The 19,083-nt window shown below is 35.5% G+C and overlaps 5 protein-coding genes across 7 annotated transcripts; 3 read left to right on the top strand and 2 right to left on the bottom strand.

Moving 5' to 3' along the window:
* Positions 1–307: 307 nt before the first annotated feature.
* LOC130932705 (AUGMIN subunit 1) lies at positions 308–4,535 on the bottom strand. 3 transcript variants are annotated; one of them, XM_057862105.1, is made up of 6 exons: positions 4,102–4,535; positions 3,101–3,229; positions 2,864–2,987; positions 2,593–2,716; positions 1,467–1,604; positions 308–959 (listed from the first exon to the last, which is right to left on the bottom strand). In XM_057862105.1, the coding sequence occupies exons 1-6, from the start codon at positions 4,349–4,351 to the stop codon at positions 852–854; spliced, it is 873 nt and encodes a 290-aa protein (XP_057718088.1). In that variant the 5' UTR covers positions 4,352–4,535; the 3' UTR covers positions 308–851. The 3 variants fall into 3 exon arrangements, with proteins under 3 accessions (XP_057718088.1, XP_057718089.1, XP_057718087.1); XM_057862104.1 differs by having other exon boundaries at positions 324–959; positions 2,864–2,998; positions 3,097–3,229; XM_057862106.1 differs by lacking the exon at positions 4,102–4,535 and having other exon boundaries at positions 3,097–3,229.
* Positions 4,536–6,937: 2,402 nt separating this feature from the next.
* LOC130932706 (rhicadhesin receptor-like) lies at positions 6,938–7,962 on the top strand. The gene is made up of 2 exons (XM_057862107.1): positions 6,938–7,049; positions 7,386–7,962. Exons 1-2 carry the CDS (start codon positions 6,938–6,940, stop codon positions 7,940–7,942), a joined length of 669 nt encoding a protein of 222 aa, XP_057718090.1. The 3' UTR covers positions 7,943–7,962.
* A 377-nt stretch (positions 7,963–8,339) lies between these two features.
* Positions 8,340–12,592, top strand: LOC130934704 (protein FAR1-RELATED SEQUENCE 5-like). The gene is made up of 5 exons (XM_057864245.1): positions 8,340–8,882; positions 10,632–11,648; positions 11,768–11,857; positions 11,979–12,059; positions 12,245–12,592. Exons 1-5 carry the CDS (start codon positions 8,340–8,342, stop codon positions 12,590–12,592), a joined length of 2,079 nt encoding a protein of 692 aa, XP_057720228.1.
* Positions 12,593–13,825: 1,233 nt separating this feature from the next.
* LOC130934703 (phytochrome A-2-like) lies at positions 13,826–14,441 on the top strand. Its single transcript, XM_057864244.1, has 2 exons — positions 13,826–14,148; positions 14,285–14,441. Exons 1-2 carry the CDS (start codon positions 13,826–13,828, stop codon positions 14,439–14,441), a joined length of 480 nt encoding a protein of 159 aa, XP_057720227.1.
* A 1,432-nt stretch (positions 14,442–15,873) lies between these two features.
* LOC130936147 (rhicadhesin receptor-like) lies at positions 15,874–16,929 on the bottom strand. The gene is made up of 2 exons (XM_057866156.1): positions 16,818–16,929; positions 15,874–16,483 (listed from the first exon to the last, which is right to left on the bottom strand). Exons 1-2 carry the CDS (start codon positions 16,927–16,929, stop codon positions 15,936–15,938), a joined length of 660 nt encoding a protein of 219 aa, XP_057722139.1. The 3' UTR covers positions 15,874–15,935.
* Positions 16,930–19,083: the final 2,154 nt, after the last annotated feature.

Below are 19,083 nucleotides of genomic sequence, written 5' to 3'. Positions count from 1 at the left end.
CTGTATATTACAAAGATTATCGTAAAAGACTGTAAAAGTATGTTGAGGTACAAATTTTCAGAGAAATAAACAAAAATTAATTAGGATAAAATGATTGTTTAGCTATGTTACTTTTGATATAAGACAATTTATATTATTAAAAGATATAAAATTATCTTTTATTGAGTTGTCTTAGTATGATATTTTTACAATTATAAAGAATATCTTTTGAATTTTTAGATGTTATCAAATTTATTTTTATTGATCTTCTTTTTTTGATCAATAAGTTAATAAATTAAGAAAAAATAAAAGACAAATAATAAAAATGTTAACCCTTGACATTTATGAATTATTTATTCCAAAGTATATAAGAAAGTTAATTAAAAAAAAAAACTTCGTACTTGACATTAGCTATTAAACTTGTTATTGTAATTGTGTGAAAATAGGGAGACTAAATTGACTGTTACTCCTACTCCTAGCTTATTATATTAGACTTGCATTAATAGTTAGTGAGCATATTTGTACAAGTAACCCCAAATGATAATTGTAGAACTCTAGTTATCGGTGAACTTTACCTTACTGGGAATTCGTAATTGCCGCTGAAATCTAACTTATTTGGAATTTTCACACTGGACTCGATGGAAGCAGATTAGTATTCAACCATTGTGACAATCAATGTCGAACTTAATAGATACTCAAGCACTAATATCTCACAATTAGGTTGTGTGTACTACTAGCAAGTAACAAAGCCATAACCTAGAAATGCATAACCTTTCAGCCTATTTTCAAGAGACAAGCCTACAACAACTCAATAAGCAAACATTTTCGAAAGTAAAATAAAAAACGCAAATTAAAAAATGGATGGTAGTATATCACCCTGAATTGGCAAGAGCCGATTGCAATACATCTTCAAGATACTTCTCCGCATCAGCATATTGTCTTTTCTTATCCTCGATAGCCAAGGCAGCCAAAGCTTTATCCTGGAAAATTCCCATTAGACATAAAATGTTAGAATAGACAAAACATAAAGTTATTTTTATACACTTATTCCACTCAATAACTCCTTACTGACATTAAATTTCATTCATCCAAACATTGAATTAAAAGTCCACCATACATATCATGTGAACGAAATTTCATAACGTTTGAAAATAATTTGGTACTGTCATCCTCTTTATTTTGACATAAATTTTATTTTTATTTTAAAAATACAAGTAAATGTTGACTAATAGAAAAAACAACCATTAATGTCCTACCTTTTTGAAAATTTGATCATTAAGATAATATAATCAACTCAGTTGGATTTGTATATTTCAATGTTGATAGAGAATTATCAGTGGAGTAAGTATAAGTTTTCCTCTTAGAGTAAACGGATTTCCATATATATATATATATATATATATATATATATATATATATATATATATATATATATATATAGTTCAGCACGCGAGCAAAAACTGGAGAGAATGTAAAACATCAAATACCGGAGGCAAATCTTGGTAACTCCTTAGTGTCTCAAGGATTGGCTTAGTTTTCTTCTCCAACTCCTTTTTATGCTCAGCCATTTCAACTAACACCCTGTGGCTAATCTCTGGGGTATAGCCTGCATGATTGAGAACTGCCTGCAAAAAGATCAGAAGAATTAAGGAATGTAGCGAAATAACAACTATGTCAATTGGCAACAATGTTAACAGGCAATCAACGATTACAATTTACTAGTTTTAGAGTCTTTATACAAAAAGTGCTCCAAAAAACCCCATTTGCCATAAAGAAAATGGCAAGCACGGTATGATGTATGAAATCTATAATCGCCAGCATTAAAACGTCAAGAGATCCCAAAATTTTAAACCTTTATCAGGAACTTCTATCACCCCAACAATTTAGACTTCAATGTAGTGTGCTGGGAAATAGGTGACCCGAACTTGATACCAATAACAAATACTGATGAAACCACAAAAGAACTTTATACTATAAACATGATTTATGGTAGGATACTATTCTCTAGTCTAATCCATCAAACTGGTCTCACCTAGTGGAACAGAGCAAGGTTGTTATTGTTTAACAGTCAGAAGATTCAGGTTTAAACTTTGGGTAGGCTGATTCTACAAGATCTATATGTCCTTATTGATCAAGCTAGTTAATCATAGATAGACATTGAAACAATTCTTAAATGAAACCTTTCAACATCTTCAAACATTTAAAGTATCAATTCATCTAGAGGTTTCAAGATAAATAAGAAAAAAACTTGAGAACATATGATGTTCTATGTCTTAGGAATATCATTGCTGTGTTATTTATATTTTATTTATTCCTTCAATTTTCTTCTGTTTGAGTTGTTTAGAAAGCAAGCAAAATATCTGTCCTACTTTATGGATTAATTGGTGCAAACTATAAAGGTGGATAATTCACAGTTTCTCCAATGACAGAAGATTGCTTCTATACTCCCTGTCTGCTAAGTAGAAAACAACAACTCTTTGGCTATACTATTTTATCTACTTACCTATCCTCATCACTGACTGTAACCCTTGCATGCTAGTTCTTCATCCTATTGCTTTCCATCCAAAATATAAATACAAACTGAATTTTGAGGACATAAACAAGAAGCATTACCTTGTAATTGGCGCATTGTTGTATGTATTGTCTTTCTTTTGCAGCCATTACTTGCAAGTTTGTCTTCCAGTTTTCCATCTGAACCTCACATGGAGGTAATTCATCTTCTAGTTGGGCAAGAGTTCTGCCAAAATTTATTTCGTAAAACTGAGTAGAAAATGAAAGAACATTTTCGACAAAAATTAAACATACTTCTCAGTTTCACATCTACATTTCCAAGAAATTGTGCTTGCAAGAAGCACACAGAAACATAATTCATTTGAAAACTTACCTTTTTAGATATGTAAGTCTGGCTATAGCCTTTCTAGTGTAATCAAGGAGAACCTTGGACTCTTTCTGCACTTTAGCCCTTTTCTCCTCAACACCAGTTTTCCGCAAGGAAATATCACCCATTGCTACAAGAAAGCTAAATACAGCCTTCAAGGTTCAAACTTCGAAGCAAAACGTAGAAATAAACAATATTAAAATTCCCATCCCAAAAAGATTTGGTAAAGCAAAACCAACCTACTGAGTTCAGTGTCCCTTATATTCAACAAGTTAGCCACATTGGCAAGAACTTGTGCAGACGCAACCACATTTGAAGGCAAACTCTCCTGTGCCAAACCCACATTCTCCAAAATCTCTCTAATTCTAGCAGCTACACAATGAAACCAACACAGAGATCAAGTTCAGGACAACACTGCAATTTTAAGAACCCAGCCAAAATTTACCAAACCACTTATCCATGATGAACAAGAGACCCTAAATGCATCAATTTCAATCAATTGTCCAAAATGTTTTTAACCCTAAGAGTTACAACCACAATACAACATTAGTAAATGTTAGGTTTGTTTTGTTTTCTGGTCTCATTCCAATATTTCAATTCATAAGAACAGTGCTACAATCACCAAGACGAACAAGCAGGCTACTTCAATTTCATTTATTTTTAAAAGAAACTATAGAACCAACATTCCTTTAATAAAATCTTGAAGATGAATAAAACATGGCAATCAAAAACAAAAACAGAAAATTAACCAAACCAGCTCTAAATTCCTGGAAATTTAGTATTCAGCGAAGTCACATTTAGCAAACACCTCAGTCATCACCCATGAACAACAACTAGATCCAAAACCATCAGATTAATCAAGTAGTAAACTTCAAAAAAATTCCTAGCATCCATTCTATCCGATTCTCAACTCAAACGGTTACGTATTGAATTCTTCTTGAGATCGGTACATAATTTAATTTCAACAAAAATCTGCACATGCCATCATTTGATGTAAAATGAGCATAAGTAACTTGATCAAAGTATTGTCCTTCAAACAATCATCATCATCGTCATCTCAGATCACAAACCAAGAAAATAATAATAATTAAGAATACAAAAATAGAATTCATCAAATCTGGACTTAGGAATTCCAGTAATCAATCCCTAATTGAGGCCCCAGTCAACAATAAATCTATAACTTCCATGATGCAGGAGTCTCACTAACTTGAATTAACTTGAATCACGGTTAATTAGAACCGTACCTTGGGATCGGTACTCAGAGGCCTTCTGGCGGAAATCGCGAGCGACGAGACGCGCAGCTTCGTCTTTGGCTTTGGAGACGGTTAAGAGGCCATGCAAATGCGAGACGCTGCGAGGCGTGTACTCAAACTCTGGGACGGGTTTGCCGGCGGCTTCGAATGTCTTCGCCAGCCACTCACTCACTTCCCCGATCCGAGAAGACGCATCGGAGCCGCTCTTCGGCTCTGGCACCGCAGGATTCTGATCGGCCATTCGTAATTCGAGCTGGGAGAGACAGAGTGCGAAAAATGAGAGGTGATTTTGGGATTTGTATTGACGTCACAGCTTGTTGCTGAAGATCGGCGGTGTCAGAGAAAGGCGTAGATGTCGCCGGGAAGGCCTTATCGGATGCTCTCCCTCACTGATGGGGAAATAGTGGGTTGAAATTGAAATTTGAATTAATCTTTGTTCCTGTTCCCCAATTAAAATACCATTATGTCGTATGGATACTAAAATTAATCACTATAAAATATAAATTAAAATATAAATATATTTTAAAGATAAATTAAATTATATATATTTATACATAAATATATTAATAATTTATTTTAATTATTAAATTTAATGTATAAGTAATATTTTTATTAAAATATGAAATAATTATACAAACTATTCTTTTAAAATTTGAAAACACAATACTTTAGTTTTTCCTATTTTAAAATACATAATATAATCTCTCATATTATAATTTCTCTAGCGGACTCTTTTAATAAATAACATAATTTTTATCAAATTTAATTCAAAAAATAAAAATATTCTAAAATTTGAAAAATAATTCTTAAAATATTTTAAAAATTTTAAAATAATTATTTCAATTAAACCGATCACATTGAAAAAAGATTGTACTATTTAACGTTAATAAATATTAGAGGCTATTTTATATATTCTAAAATCTGAAAAATTAAAGTATTGGTTAATAAAATCTCATAATCTAATTAAATAATTATTTTAAAATATTTATAGGATTTCAAATTAGTCTTTAAAGTCGAAGTGTACAGTATTTTTTTTTTGCTGAATTGTATGCAATTTGGAGAGGCTTACTTCTTGCTTGTGAAAGTGGATTTCGTGAGGTTATTTGTGAAACAGACTGTTTAGAAGCTCTTTTCTTGGTAAACCAAAGAATGCTTAGTAAGGATATTCCGGAATGGGATTTGACAAAGCATATTCAGGAGGTTATGAATTGGAATTAGAGAGTCTCTATTCTTTTAATTCAGAGGACTGCAAATAGTGTTGCAGATTGTATGGCTAAAGCAGCTGCTTCTGTCGCAGACATTCACTCGAATTGAAGCCAACCATGGAGTGAACTTCAACATCTAATAGATTTAGATATGAAAAAAAAATTAATCTTTAAAGCTACTTGCACCAAAAAGGTCTCCAAAATCCCAATTATACCTCAAATATTCCTAATATTAAAAAAAGGTGATTGCTACGGTACGATGATAAATTAATACGTACCGATACGTTTAAAACATGGACAAATAACAATAAACCATGTGGAATTTATTTTTCACGTCAGCATTTAATTTTTTCTTTTTTAAATATATAATATATCACCACTTTTACTAAAATACCCTTTTAATTAAATAAAAATAAAAAATAAATTTTATTTAATTTTAATGAAAAGACTTAAACATCCTTCCTTTATTTGATTAGACAAAAATACCCTTTTAAATTAATCAAATTTTAAAATTTAATTAATTCTAATTTTATAATTTCAAATAATTAAAACAACAAAACAAAAACATATTAAAAAAACCAAAAATCAAAACTGTTCTTCATCTGTGTTAAACATATTAAAAAAATAAAAAATTAAAATTGTTCTTCATCTAGGCTTAGAAACCTTCGTCATTCTGGATTAGAAACCTTCATCGTTCATGCCTCTAAAAGTTTCGATCTTCTTCATCTTCTTCTCTCCTCTTCCTATCCTCTCTCTCTACTGCTGGATCTCTCTCATTTGTCTCTGCGTTGCACGGAAGACGCCATTATTTTGCTGGGATGCCCTAGCCAATTACCCAACCCAGCAACCTTAGCCCACACACCGGCTAAACGCGAACCAATCCCTCCTATCACCCTCGAGCTCCTCCTTCCTTTCTCCGTCATCGATCTCACTCCCTCACCTCCGTCCATCTTCCGCCGCCGTCGCCGAAACGAGCTTCGAAGCCACCGTCGGTATCGCGCAGCTCAGTTCCATTCACCGTCTCATGCACTCCCACCGGCACCGAACAACAACAGCTCGACTTCCAAGATCCCCCTCCTTCTTCTGCCGTAGATTGCATCGGCACCGGCCAAGACGTCGAGTGCATTGCACCCTTTGCCAATGAAGAACAGAGACAAAACGGCGCCGTATAGTTATCTTCGGAGAACAATAAGGAACAAGGTATCAATGCCTGGTCTCAATCTCTCTATTTGTATTAGTTGATGCAGCTTGCTTTCAGGTCTGTTCATATCTTATGCTCTCAAAAGTTATGAAATTTTCCATGGCAGTATATTTGTTACTTCCTTAGTTTGTTTGTTTAGAATGAAGGGGAATTGAAAGCAATGCTAATTGATTGGAATGCTTTAAGAATTGGCATATTGCATCCTTTGATTCCAAACTCATTCAGTATTGAAATTCAACTCATGATCATCCTTTTGTCTCTGTTCTAAGTCTTCTTCTCACCTTTGTGCCTATCTATATAAATACTGAAAACCTCATTAACTCATTCCAACTTGCCTAAAGCATTTAAAGCAATACACATTTTCTTCTTCTCTTTTTCAGTTTTTTGTTTCCTTTCATCCCACCCAATTTCGTTTTTAACCATGAAGTTCATAGGGTCAGTGTTAGCGATGACTTTTGCTCTGGTTTTAGCCTCAACCTCAGCATCAGATTCTGATGCTCTTCAAGACCTCTGTGTTGCAGACACTGCATCTGGTATATCTTATATTTCTCTATATATCTCTTCTCCTTTGATGTTTCTATTCTCTTGTGATATGTGTGTCTGGAACAACAACAACATAATAATCATTATATTTGATCCTTTGGTTTTCTTTCAATTAACTCCAACTAACTCACTATTAGACCCACCAACTACTTTAATATTGCTTCCTTTTTCATAATATGGTGCACCCACTTGCATATGACTACTAATTAAGGTTTCTTTGTTAACACAACATAAAAAGTTCATTTTTTTTTAAGTAGATTAAACATAGCCCAGATCTCAAAAATCATTGGCTGGTTGACATGGGTAGTGTGTGAATGAAAAAACAGGTGTTAAGGTGAATGGATTCACGTGTAAAGACGCTGCAAAAGTGAATGCATCTGATTTCTCATCAAACATATTAGCAAAACCAGGTGTGGCAGCAAACACAACCTTCGGTTCCATTGTAACAGGAGCCAACGTTGAAAAGATCCCAGGATTGAACACACTTGGTGTGTCTCTGTCACGCATTGACTATGCCCCAGGTGGACTCAACCCACCCCACACACACCCACGTGCCACTGAGATTGTGTTTGTTCTTGAAGGTCAACTTGATGTTGGGTTCATAACAACATCCAATGTTCTCATATCAAAGACCATCTACAAGGGTGAGATCTTTGTCTTCCCAAAAGGGTTGGTTCATTTTCAGAAGAACAATGCCAATGAACCTGCTGCAGTTATTTCAGCCTTCAACAGCCAATTGCCTGGAACACAGTCTATTCCTCTGACTTTGTTTGCTGCCACCCCACCGGTCCCGGATAACGTGTTGACCAAGGCATTCCAGGTTGGTACCAAGGAGATTGAGAAAATCAAGTCTAGGCTTGCTCCCACTTTCTCTGGTGTTTGATACAGAATCTCAAGTTTGTGAATTTTATGCCAAGTATGCCAAGTGCTATGGATTTGTGTCCCGAAAAGACTTGAAGACGGTGGATGCTAATGGCAACATTAATACAAGACAGTTAGTTTGCAATAAAGCGGGAGAAAGACATTGGAAGCACCTTAAAAGGGACAATCGGCAAAGGGAACATAGGGCAATTACTCGTGTCAACTGCAGGGCGAGGATTCGGTTCATTCGTCACTATAGAACGGGTAAGTGGAAAGTCAGTGTATTTGAGAGTGAACACAATCATCCACTGTGTCCACCTAAGTTCAGACATCTTATTGCCGCGAATCGTGGGCTTGATGAGGCCGATAAAACACAAGCAGACAGCTTGCGAGCATGTGGTGTTAAAACTTGCCACATAATGGGTTACATGGTTTCCCAAAAAGGTGGATATGATAAAGTGGGTTTTACTAGCAAGGACTTACATAACCACATTAGTAAGACTAGGCGTGGCAAAGTGAAAAACGGTGATGCATTTGCTGCGTTGGCCTATCTGTTTTCTAAGGCAGACAGTGATCCGTTATTTCTAGGAAAGTTCACCTTAAAGGATGGTAGGTTGGAGAATTTGGTGTGGGCTGATGGAGAAAGCGTTGTTGATTACGAATGTTTTGGCGATGTACTGGCTTTTGACACCACATACAAGAAAAATGTATACAACAAGCCCTTAGTCATATTTTCAGGGACCAACCACCATGGCCAGACGACTATCTTTGGATGCGCTCTGCTCTCAGATGAAAAGTCCGAAACTTTCAAGTGGGCACTGAAGGAATTTTTGGAAATCATGTCAGAAAAACTACCCGGAGGCGTTGTGACAGACGGAGACCGTGCTATGAGAGAGACTATCTTAGAAGTATTTCCTGGTATACCACACCGCCTTTGTGCATGGCATCTCCATCGTAATGCGGTGCAGAATATAAAAAACAAACATTTTTGGGACGATTTTAGTGTATTATTGTATGGATAGTTTACCGTACAAATATTTGAACAGATGATGAGCGGATAATTTGTACGCTTTTTGGCATTGTTTTTAGTATGTTTCTAGTAGGATTTAGTTAGTTTTCAGTATATTTTTATTAGTTTTTAGTTAAAATTCACTTTTCTGGACTTTACTATGAGTTTGTGTGTTTTTCTGTGATTTCAGGTATTTTCTGGCTGAAATTGAGGGACCTGAGCAAAAATCTGATTCAGAGACTGAAAAGGACTGCAGATGCTGTTGGATTCTGACCTCCCTGCACTCGAAGTAAATTTTCTGGAGCTACAGAAGCCCAATTGGCGCGCTCTTAACGGCGTTGGAAAGTAGACATCCTGGGCTTTCCAGCAATATATGATAGTCCATACTTTGCCCAAGATTTGATGGCCCAAACCGGCGTTCAAAGTCACCTTCAGAAATTCCATCGTTAAACGCCGGAACTGGCACCAAAATGGGAGTTAAACGCCCAAACTGGCACAAAAGCTGGCGTTTAACTCCAAGAAGAGTCTCTACACGAAAATGCTTCATTGCTCAGCCCAAGCACACACCAAGTGGGCCCGGAAGTAGATTTTTATGTCATTTACTCATCTTTGTAAACCTTAGGCTACTAGTTTCCTATAAGTAGGACCTTTTACTATTGTATTTTAATCTTCCGATCTTTGGAATCTTTTGTTCTTGAGATCTTTTGATCACTTTGGGAGGCTGGCCATTCGGCCATGCCTAGACCTTGTTCTTATGTATTTTCAACGGTGGAGTTTCTACACACCATAGATTAAGGTGTGGAGCTCTGCTGTACCTCGAGTATTAATGCAATTACTATTGTTCTTCTATTCAATTCCGCTTGTTCCTATTCTAAGATATTCATTTGCACCCAAGAACATGATGAATGTGATGATTATGTGACACTCATCATCATTCTCACTTATGAACAAGTGACTGACAACCACTCTGTTCTACAAGCAAACAAGGCTCTAATGTTTATCTCTTGGGTTCTTTAACCGGAATCTTCGTGGTATAGGCAAGAACTGATGGCGGCATTCAAGAGAATCCGGAAGGTCTAACCTTGTCTGTGGTATTCTGAGTAGGATTCAATGATTGAATGACTGTGACGTGCTTCAAACTCCTGAGGGCGGGGCGTTAGTGACAAACGCAAAAGAATCAATGGATTCTATTCCGGCCTGATCGAGAACCGACAGATGGATAGCCGTGCCGTGACAGGGTGCGTTGAACATTTCCACTGAGAGGATGGGAGGTAGCCACTGACAACGGTGAAACCCTTGCTTAAGCTTGCCATGGAAAGGAGTAAGAAGGATTGGAAGAAGACAGTAGGAAAGCAGAGAGACAGAAGGGAAGGCATCTTCATACGCTTATCTGAAGTTCCTACCAATGAATTACATAAGTATCTCTATCTTTATCTTTATGTTTTATTCGTATATCACTATACCCATCTGAGTCTGCCTGACTAAGATTTACAAGGTGACCATAGCTTGCTTCATACCAACAATCTCCGTGGGATCGACCCTTACTCGCGTAAGGTTTATTACTTGGACGACCCAGTGCACTTGCTGGTTAGTTGTGCGGAGTTGTGTTTATGCCATGGTATTGAACACCAAGTTTTTGGATTCATTACCGGGGATTATTTGAGTTGTGAAAAGTATTGATCACAATTTCGTGCACCAACAGAGATGGAACGAGATCATATCCAAATATGGACTTGCCGAGAATGAATGGGTCCAGGTCATTTATAATGACAGAATGAAGTGGGCTACTGCATATTTGAGAGAGCACTTCTTTGGCCGCATAAGAACTACATCACAGTGTGAGGGAATTCATTCATTATTGAAGAACTATGTTGACAGTAAAACCAGTCTCCTTGAATTCATGCATAAATTTAGTGAAGTACTAAGGCATTACCGAAACAACCATCTTACTGCTGACTTTGACACCTTTTATAAGTTTCCTGTTTTGACTACGTGCTTGGAAAGTTTTGAGAAACAAGCTGCTGAACTTTATACTAGAAATATTTTCAAACTTGTGAAAGATGAGATAGAAGCAGCAGATGCTTTAAATGTGACTGAATGCCCAAACAGTGGAGACATTGTTGAGTACAGCACGAGTGAGTATTTTAATCAACAATGGGAATTTAAAGTGTCTTACAATAAAGACAAGGACCTGTTTGCGTGTGAGTGCAGGCTATTTGAGACTCGTGGACTACCGTGCTCCCACATCTTTGGGGTTTTGAAGCATCGCAATGCAAAATGCGTCCCTACATCTCTTATCCTGAAAAGATGGACAAGAGATGCAAAGAGTGATTTTATATGCTCAATTGGCGAGCAAGACATCGCTGATGACAAAGCGCCCACACTTAGACGCGGTGCAATGGCATCTATTTGTTGGAAGCTTTGTGATATTTCTTCCAAAAATTCAGCAGACTATAGGGAAATCTCAGGTGAGTTACTTAAGCTAATTTCGAAGGTGCAAAATAAAGGTGATGCACAAGCGAGACTTTCCCCCACTTCAGCGCTAATAGGTGATCCAGCTATTGTGAAGTCAAAAGGGGCTCCAAGAAAGGTTCCAAAAGGCCAAAAGAGGCGAAGATGTTCGCATTGTAAGTCAGGCAGGCATTTCGTTAGGACATATCCATTACTCGCCAAGGAGGACTCCCCCGCCGAATACTCAAATGCTGAAGATGAACCAATGGTATTAATGTTAATGCATTGCTTAAGGATATACTTTATGCTTACCTATTACTTTAGTGTCTTTCACAGAACTATTAAATAATGCTATATTTTGAGCAATTTTTAAAATTTTTTTAGCAGGTTGAAGAATGTGATGCCAATAAACAGACTCCCTCTCAGAACACAAAATTAGTAGAAAATACACCCGTGCACAATAAAAATAATTTTAAAGTAAGCACTTGTCCATGTTATACCATCTATCAAATTTATTGTCATTTCAATTCAAATTTGCAACATATTATTCTCGTAGTGCTTATATAATTTCTTATTATTCAGTTACAAAAAATTCAAGGGTTGTGGAAGCAAGAAGTCTGTATCTAAGTTGACAGAGACACCGAAGATTAGAGCAAATGGCAAAAAAAGTCGACAAAAGGTAACATTTTGCATATCTAATAATTTATATTAGATAATTCAAGAAGGAAAATTAAAGTCTTAATTTGAATTTAAATTATATTAATCCAATACCATAAGTGCAACCGAGAGTTTAAGGGCGAGTGAGACAAAGACTTTGCATAAATTCTGTATCGTAATTATTTAAAAATTGTGATTTATGTTTAGACCGAAGAAATCAGTCTAAGTGAAGAGACATTAAAAGATAAGACCAACACATCAGGAATAGAAGCGACCGAAGTTCCAGATGCAGCCACAACCAAGATACCAGGATTGCCACAATATCCTATGCATCATTATCCAGTGGTCCTTCCTTATCAACCTTATGGTGGAGTCCTCCCTATTCCTTTTCATCCTGTTCCAAATGGTATGGCGTACTTCAACCAATATCCTTCTACTGCCGGAATTACATCATATCCTCAGTTTTCGCATGTCTCGTCGTATTCTAGTGGACCCCGTGATAGCAATACATGGTCTGGACTTTTGAATGATGTCATCAACAACAAAAAACCATAGAGTTATAATCTATATATTATATTTTTAATTTATGCAATTTGAAGTTCCAATTGACTTATTTACTTATCACATTCTCTGCTAGCTTCATGTCAAAGAAAGCTTTATAGCAGTTCTATGCAGTTATTGAGAGAAATAACTGCCAAGAAGTTAAATATTTTGGTTAACAAAATTAGATTTCTTGCCACTTTCTCATATAACTCAAGCTGTTTCATGAGTTGTAAAGATTCTTTAAATGATTAAGGCTCAAATATTTATTTATCATCACATGACTTGTACTGGTTTAGGCTTATAAACAATGCTTGCCTGTTTCCTTGCATAAGAAGGTGGTTGTGAATTTTCTGTCTGTATGCTGTTTATGTATCTTAATATGTTTTGGATTGGTTTTGACTTTAGAAAAGTCAAATAATGCGATTAATGTGACTGTGATGCTATTGATATGTTTCTTTTCATGGAGTTTTGCTTTGATGCATTACTTTAGTGTTTGTGAAATTCAGGGCATGGATTGAATCTATGTGTTGTTCGAACTAGCCCTACTTGAGCATTTCCTTTGGATGGTAAATGACTGGTTTTGTTTATCAGTTTATAAGAGTTTATCAATTAAAAATATTATCAGTTGGCATCACTTTTGGCGGTCCGGCAATACTCCGCTATAAGGATCGATTTAAAGAAGCTGTCTTCTTGGCTTTTGACTCACCATCCTGGAAGGTTTTATTCTCTCTCAAGCTTGTTGATAATGGTCTACTAGTACATATCTGACCTTGGTTATTCTTATTATCAATGACAGGTTAATGGGGCTGCTGATCATCTTCTACGATCCCTTCTTGGAAGTTAGGTTCATTATTATCCAATAGATCAGATCTCAAGTTTCAAGTGTCTTCTTCTCTGCTTCAAGCCTTCAACCCTCTCAGGTCTGATCTCTAACACTTCCTGATTCTATTTCCCTACTCTATCCCTCTGAAATTTCAAATTTATTCTGAACATGCATATGATGTATTATTGATGATTATGCTGAATTTTGAGATATTAATGTTTTGAATTTTTATTTCAATTCATTCTGTTCATATTGAATTAATTCTACTGAAGATTGAATTATAAATTCAATTGTTTAATTTATTAATTTGACTGAGATTGATGTTTAGATCCAACCTGTTGTATTTGTTTTGGTGAATTATTGTTTTGCTGCTGTTGATTCAAGATAAAAGCATTGTCACAATTCTGGATTGAATTTACTATATGGCTTCATATGATTTGGTTGAATTATGGTTATGGTTGAATTTGGAAATGGTTGAATTCACTCTGCATCAAGTTTTTGTTGCCTGCCTTAGTCAGGTCATGACAAAGAGCAAGGCAATGGGTATCCATATAATCAACGAAGTCACAGAGCAAATCATGACAGAAACCTTATATGGTGATAGTCGTAGGCTGCAGCAAGTCTTGGCTGACTTCTTATTGATTTGCATCAATTTTACGCCAACCAGAGGTCAAGTTGTTGTTGCAGCCTCTTTAACGAAAGATCAATTAGGCAAATCAGTTCATTTGGCTTACTTGGAGATAAGGTAATTGTTCCATGCATACTATATATTCCTTTGTTGTACCTCAACTTTATGGGAACAAGAAACTTGTGACATTCCCACATGTGATCATCTAATTACTACTTAAGTGGTTCACTGATTGTTTTTGCTATCTTTGCAGCATAACACATGATGGTGTTGGTGTTCCGGAAACATTGCTGAACCAAATGTTCGGACGAGACGGCCAAGAATCCGAGGAGGGTATTAGTCTGCTCATCAGCAGAAAGTTGCTGAAGCTCATGAATGGAGACGTGCGGTATCTGAGAGAAGCTGGCTAATCATCTTTCATCTTAACAGTTGAACTGGCTGCTTCCCAGAAATTGATTGCTTAAAGTTATAGGAAATAAAGAAATACTATCAGTTTTTGTGCATCAGAAAAGCAAGTGTGCAAAAAATCACTTTTCTTGTACAACATACCTTAAGAGTAAGAGTAACATAGTCTCAAGTCTTAACGCTTCTGTAACTCCTTGTACGGTACGGTGTATATATGTATGAATCTTCACGTTATTCAGCTATTCACATAAACTATTATATATTTATATTACTTACTCTTCCTGCAATTTTAGATTATTTAAGAAGCATTTTTAGTAATCAAACATTAAACAAGTCTCTGAAATTGCTGTTATCCCGTCTTCACATGCTTAGCTATAATATGATGAGGTGTGGTTTCTTTTTCTTATGTGACAGAAGCATATTGTTCAATTGGAATTACCTTAGACAAAAATATACTCAAATTAAGATGTTTTGCCCCAGGGAAATATACACGGATGAATTTGGGTTAGTGGCCCAACATCACTAACCATTAGTTAGTTTATTTTATGAATTCACCATTTTATATAGCCGGAAGAATGTGTGTACGGCCAGTTTATGCCTCTATTGAGTAGCATATAATTAACATTGGCCCATACTTTAGTTACCAGCTTCCTTGCTTTTAAATATAATTGGAGGAACAAAGCTATTACGAATCAATCTTTAGGGCACTGACAAAGAAATTCTACCTTCCGCTTTGGCTGTATGGCTTTTTATTTGCAGCAACTTTATAAAACTATATTATATATTAGGATATGATAATTAATCAATCTGTATAACTAGTTTTGATTAGTGTGAATAAATAAAAAGTAGTTATTTGTATTGTAGTATCTATGACTTTAGCGGGTTACATGGTGCCACGATGATAATTTCTAATAATCAAGGCAGGTTTTTTCTACTATTTTGACCATACTAGCTACATTTATTTGTGCTGTTAAATATTGGGAGATAAGACACGGAAGATGGGGTTGGGTTATTTGTTTCCATCTATCCACACAAATATGATAGGAAGTGTAATTATTAATATTATTATACATTATTTTAATACCACCATGGTTCAAATTCAATGAGATTAATTGGAAGGTTATAGAAGAAAGGGAAAGAGAGTAAGATGAGGCATAGGAGGCAATAACTTCAATATTCTTGTTATTATAAGGCACTGATAGATAAGCAACAAGGAGTAGCATTGTTGAGAACTAGTAAGTCAACACTGAATAATACACCACACACACACATTGTGATTAACAAAAAGAACAAAGCATGCTGATAGCACCTTTCAAATTCCAATTATAAAAGAAATGAATATGTCCCATTATTTGCTTTTATGAGTTTTCCAAACATACATGATGAATTGTGAGGCAACAAAGAGAGATTGAATGAGAGAGACAAATACACAAAAACAACAGAGACATTATTAAAGCATACATATACCAATCAAGTATATATCATTCCTACTATAACAATTACTTCTTGGGAGCAAGCCTAGACTTGATTTTCTCAATCTCCTTGGTACCAACCTGGAATGCCTTGGTCAACACGTTATCCGGGACCGGTGGGGTGGTAGCAAACAAAGTCAGAGGAATAGACTGTGTTCCAGGCAATTGGCTGTTGAAGGCTGAAATAACTGCAGCAGGTTCATTGGCATTGTTCTTCTGGAAATGAACCAACCCTTTTGGGAAGACAAAGATCTCACCCTTGTAGATGGTCTTTGATATGAGAACATTGGATGTTGTTATGAACCCAACATCAAGTTGACCTTCAAGAACAAACACAATCTCAGTGGCACGTGGGTGTGTGTGGGGTGGGTTGAGTCCACCTGGGGCATAGTCAATGCGTGACAGAGACACACCAAGTGTGTTCAATCCTGGGATCTTTTCAACGTTGGCTCCTGTTACAATGGAACCGAAGGTTGTGTTTGCTGCCACACCTGGTTTTGCTAATATGTTTGATGAGAAATCAGATGCATTCACTTTTGCAGCGTCTTTACACGTGAATCCATTCACCTTAACACCTGTTTTTTCATTCACACACTACCCATGTCAACCAGCCAATGATTTTTGAGATCTGGGCTATGTTTAATCTACTTAAAAAAATGAACTTTTTATGTTGTGTTAACAAAGAAACCTTAATTAGTAGTCATATGCAAGTGGGTGCACCATATTATGAAAAAGGAAGCAATATTAAAGTAGTTGGTGGGTCTAATAGTGAGTTAGTTGGAGTTAATTGAAAGAAAACCAAAGGATCAAATATAATGATTATTATGTTGTTGTTGTTCCAGACACACATATCACAAGAGAATAGAAACATCAAAGGAGAAGAGATAGATAGAGAAATATAAGATATACCAGATGCAGTGTCTGTAACACAGAGGTCTTGAAGAGCATCAGAATCTGATGCTGAGGTTGAGGCTAAAACCAGAGCAAAAGTCATCGCTAACACTGACCCTATGAACTTCATGGTTAAAAACGAAATTGGGTGGGATGAAAGGAAACAAAAAACTGAAAAAGAGAAGAAGAAAATGTGTATTGCTTTAAATGCTTTGGGCAAGTTGGAATGAGTTAATGAGGTTTTCAGTATTTATATAGATAGGCACAAAGGTGAGAAGAAGACTTAGAACAGAGACAAAAGGATGATCATGAGTTGAATTTCAATACTGAATGAGTTTGGAATCAAAGCATGCAATATGCCAATTCTTAAAGCATTCCAATCAATTAGCATTGCTTTCAATTCCCCTTCATTCTAAACAAACAAACTAAGGAAGTAACAAATATACTGCCATGGAAAATTTCATAACTTTTGAGAGCATAAGATATGAACAGACCTGAAAGCAAGCTGCATCAACTAATGCAAAGAGAGAGATTGAGAGCCAGGCATCGAGTCCCGAAGGGAACGGTCTTCCCCTTGAAGCAGCGAACCCGATGAGGAGGAACCCGGCAGGTATTAGCCGGAACGCCGACACAAAGAACGGGCCTGTCCTTGGAATCACCTCCTTCATAGCCACCATTGCAGTTCCCCAGAAGAAGAACGGTGATACCAGCACTGTCAATTCCCAAAGCCCTTCCGCAAGGCACTTCAATGATTCACCTTCTTCAAAGCTCGTTTCGGCGACGGCGGCGGAAGATGGACGGAGGTGAGGGAGTGAGATCGATGACGGAGAGAGGAAGGAGGAGCTCGAGGGTGATGGGAGGGATTGGTTCGCGTTTAGCCGATGTGTGGAGCTAAGGTTGCTGGGTTGGGTAATTGACTAGGGCATCCCAGCAAAATAATGGCGTCTTCCGTGCGACGCAGAGACAAATGAGAGAGATCCACGAGCAGAGAGAGAGGATAGGAAGAGGAGAGAAGAAGATGAAGAAGATCGAAATAAGGTTTCTAATCCAGAACGACGAAGGTTTCTAATCCAGAACGACGAAGGTTTCTAAGCCTAGATGAAGAACAATTTTGATTTTTTATTTTTTTAATATGTTTAACACAGATGAAGAACAGTTTTGATTTTTGGTTTTTTTAATATGTTTTTGTTTTGTTGTTTTAATTATTTGAAATTATAAAATTAGGATTAATTAAATTTTAAAATTTGATTAATTTAAAAGGATATTTTTGTCTAATCAAATAAAGGAAGGATATTTAAGTCTTTTCATTAAAATTAAATAAAATTTATTTTTTATTTTTATTTAATTAAAAGGGTGTTTTAGTAAAAGTGGTGATATATTATATATTTAAAAAAGAAAAAATTAAATGCTGAGGTGGAAAATAAATTCCACATGGCTTATTGTTATTTGTCCATGTTTTAAACGTATCGGTACGTATTAATTTATCATCGTACCGTAACAATCACCAAAAAAAATTATACAACGTGAGTCTCCGCCCCTTTTTTTTGTGGCAACTGGCAAGTGACTCGGCACATAATATTCCATGCTGGACTACACAAAATTATATCACTTTAGTTTTTGGATTAATTACTTGATAAATTAACTTCGTTTAATATTAGTGAATCATATACCATTTTATTCCGCACAAAAATATGTATAACTATTAAGGTTAAATAATGTCTTTTTTTATCAAGTATTTAGCTGTTTTTTCATCAAGTATTTAACTGCCAAACCAAAGCTATGTGCAAGTGAGAATTAACTTCATGAAAAGGAAGTACGAACTAACTTGGTGCATTCTTTTTTAATTTTGGGAATGTTTATGGAGCAATTGAGATCATAGGATATTTTTCAGTGCAGGTAGCCAATTTCACGCACCATTTTAAAATTGAACTCATATTTTTAGTATTAAAACTTATAATTTATACACAAAAAATATGTTATTTTTATTTATATTTATAAAAAATTTTACACATATTAATATAGTTCGTATTCACATTTTTTAAAATTTATATATATATATATATATATTAATAAAATTTACTTATTAAAGATAATTTAGTATTTATATTAATCAATAATAATAAAAAATACTAAAAATTATTAACCCAAAAATTTTTTTACTTATTATTTACAAGTCTCATCATCTTAATTAAAAGGTAATTGTGAATTAAAGTATTATTTTATCATTTTAAAATAACTTAATCCGTAAAAAATCTAAAAATTCTTAATAAAAACATAAAGAAAT

This window comes from Arachis stenosperma, chromosome 6 (assembly GCF_014773155.1).
Source record: "Arachis stenosperma cultivar V10309 chromosome 6, arast.V10309.gnm1.PFL2, whole genome shotgun sequence".
NCBI lineage: Eukaryota > Viridiplantae > Streptophyta > Magnoliopsida > Fabales > Fabaceae > Arachis > Arachis stenosperma.
This window is presented reverse-complemented; position numbering and strand designations above follow the sequence as displayed.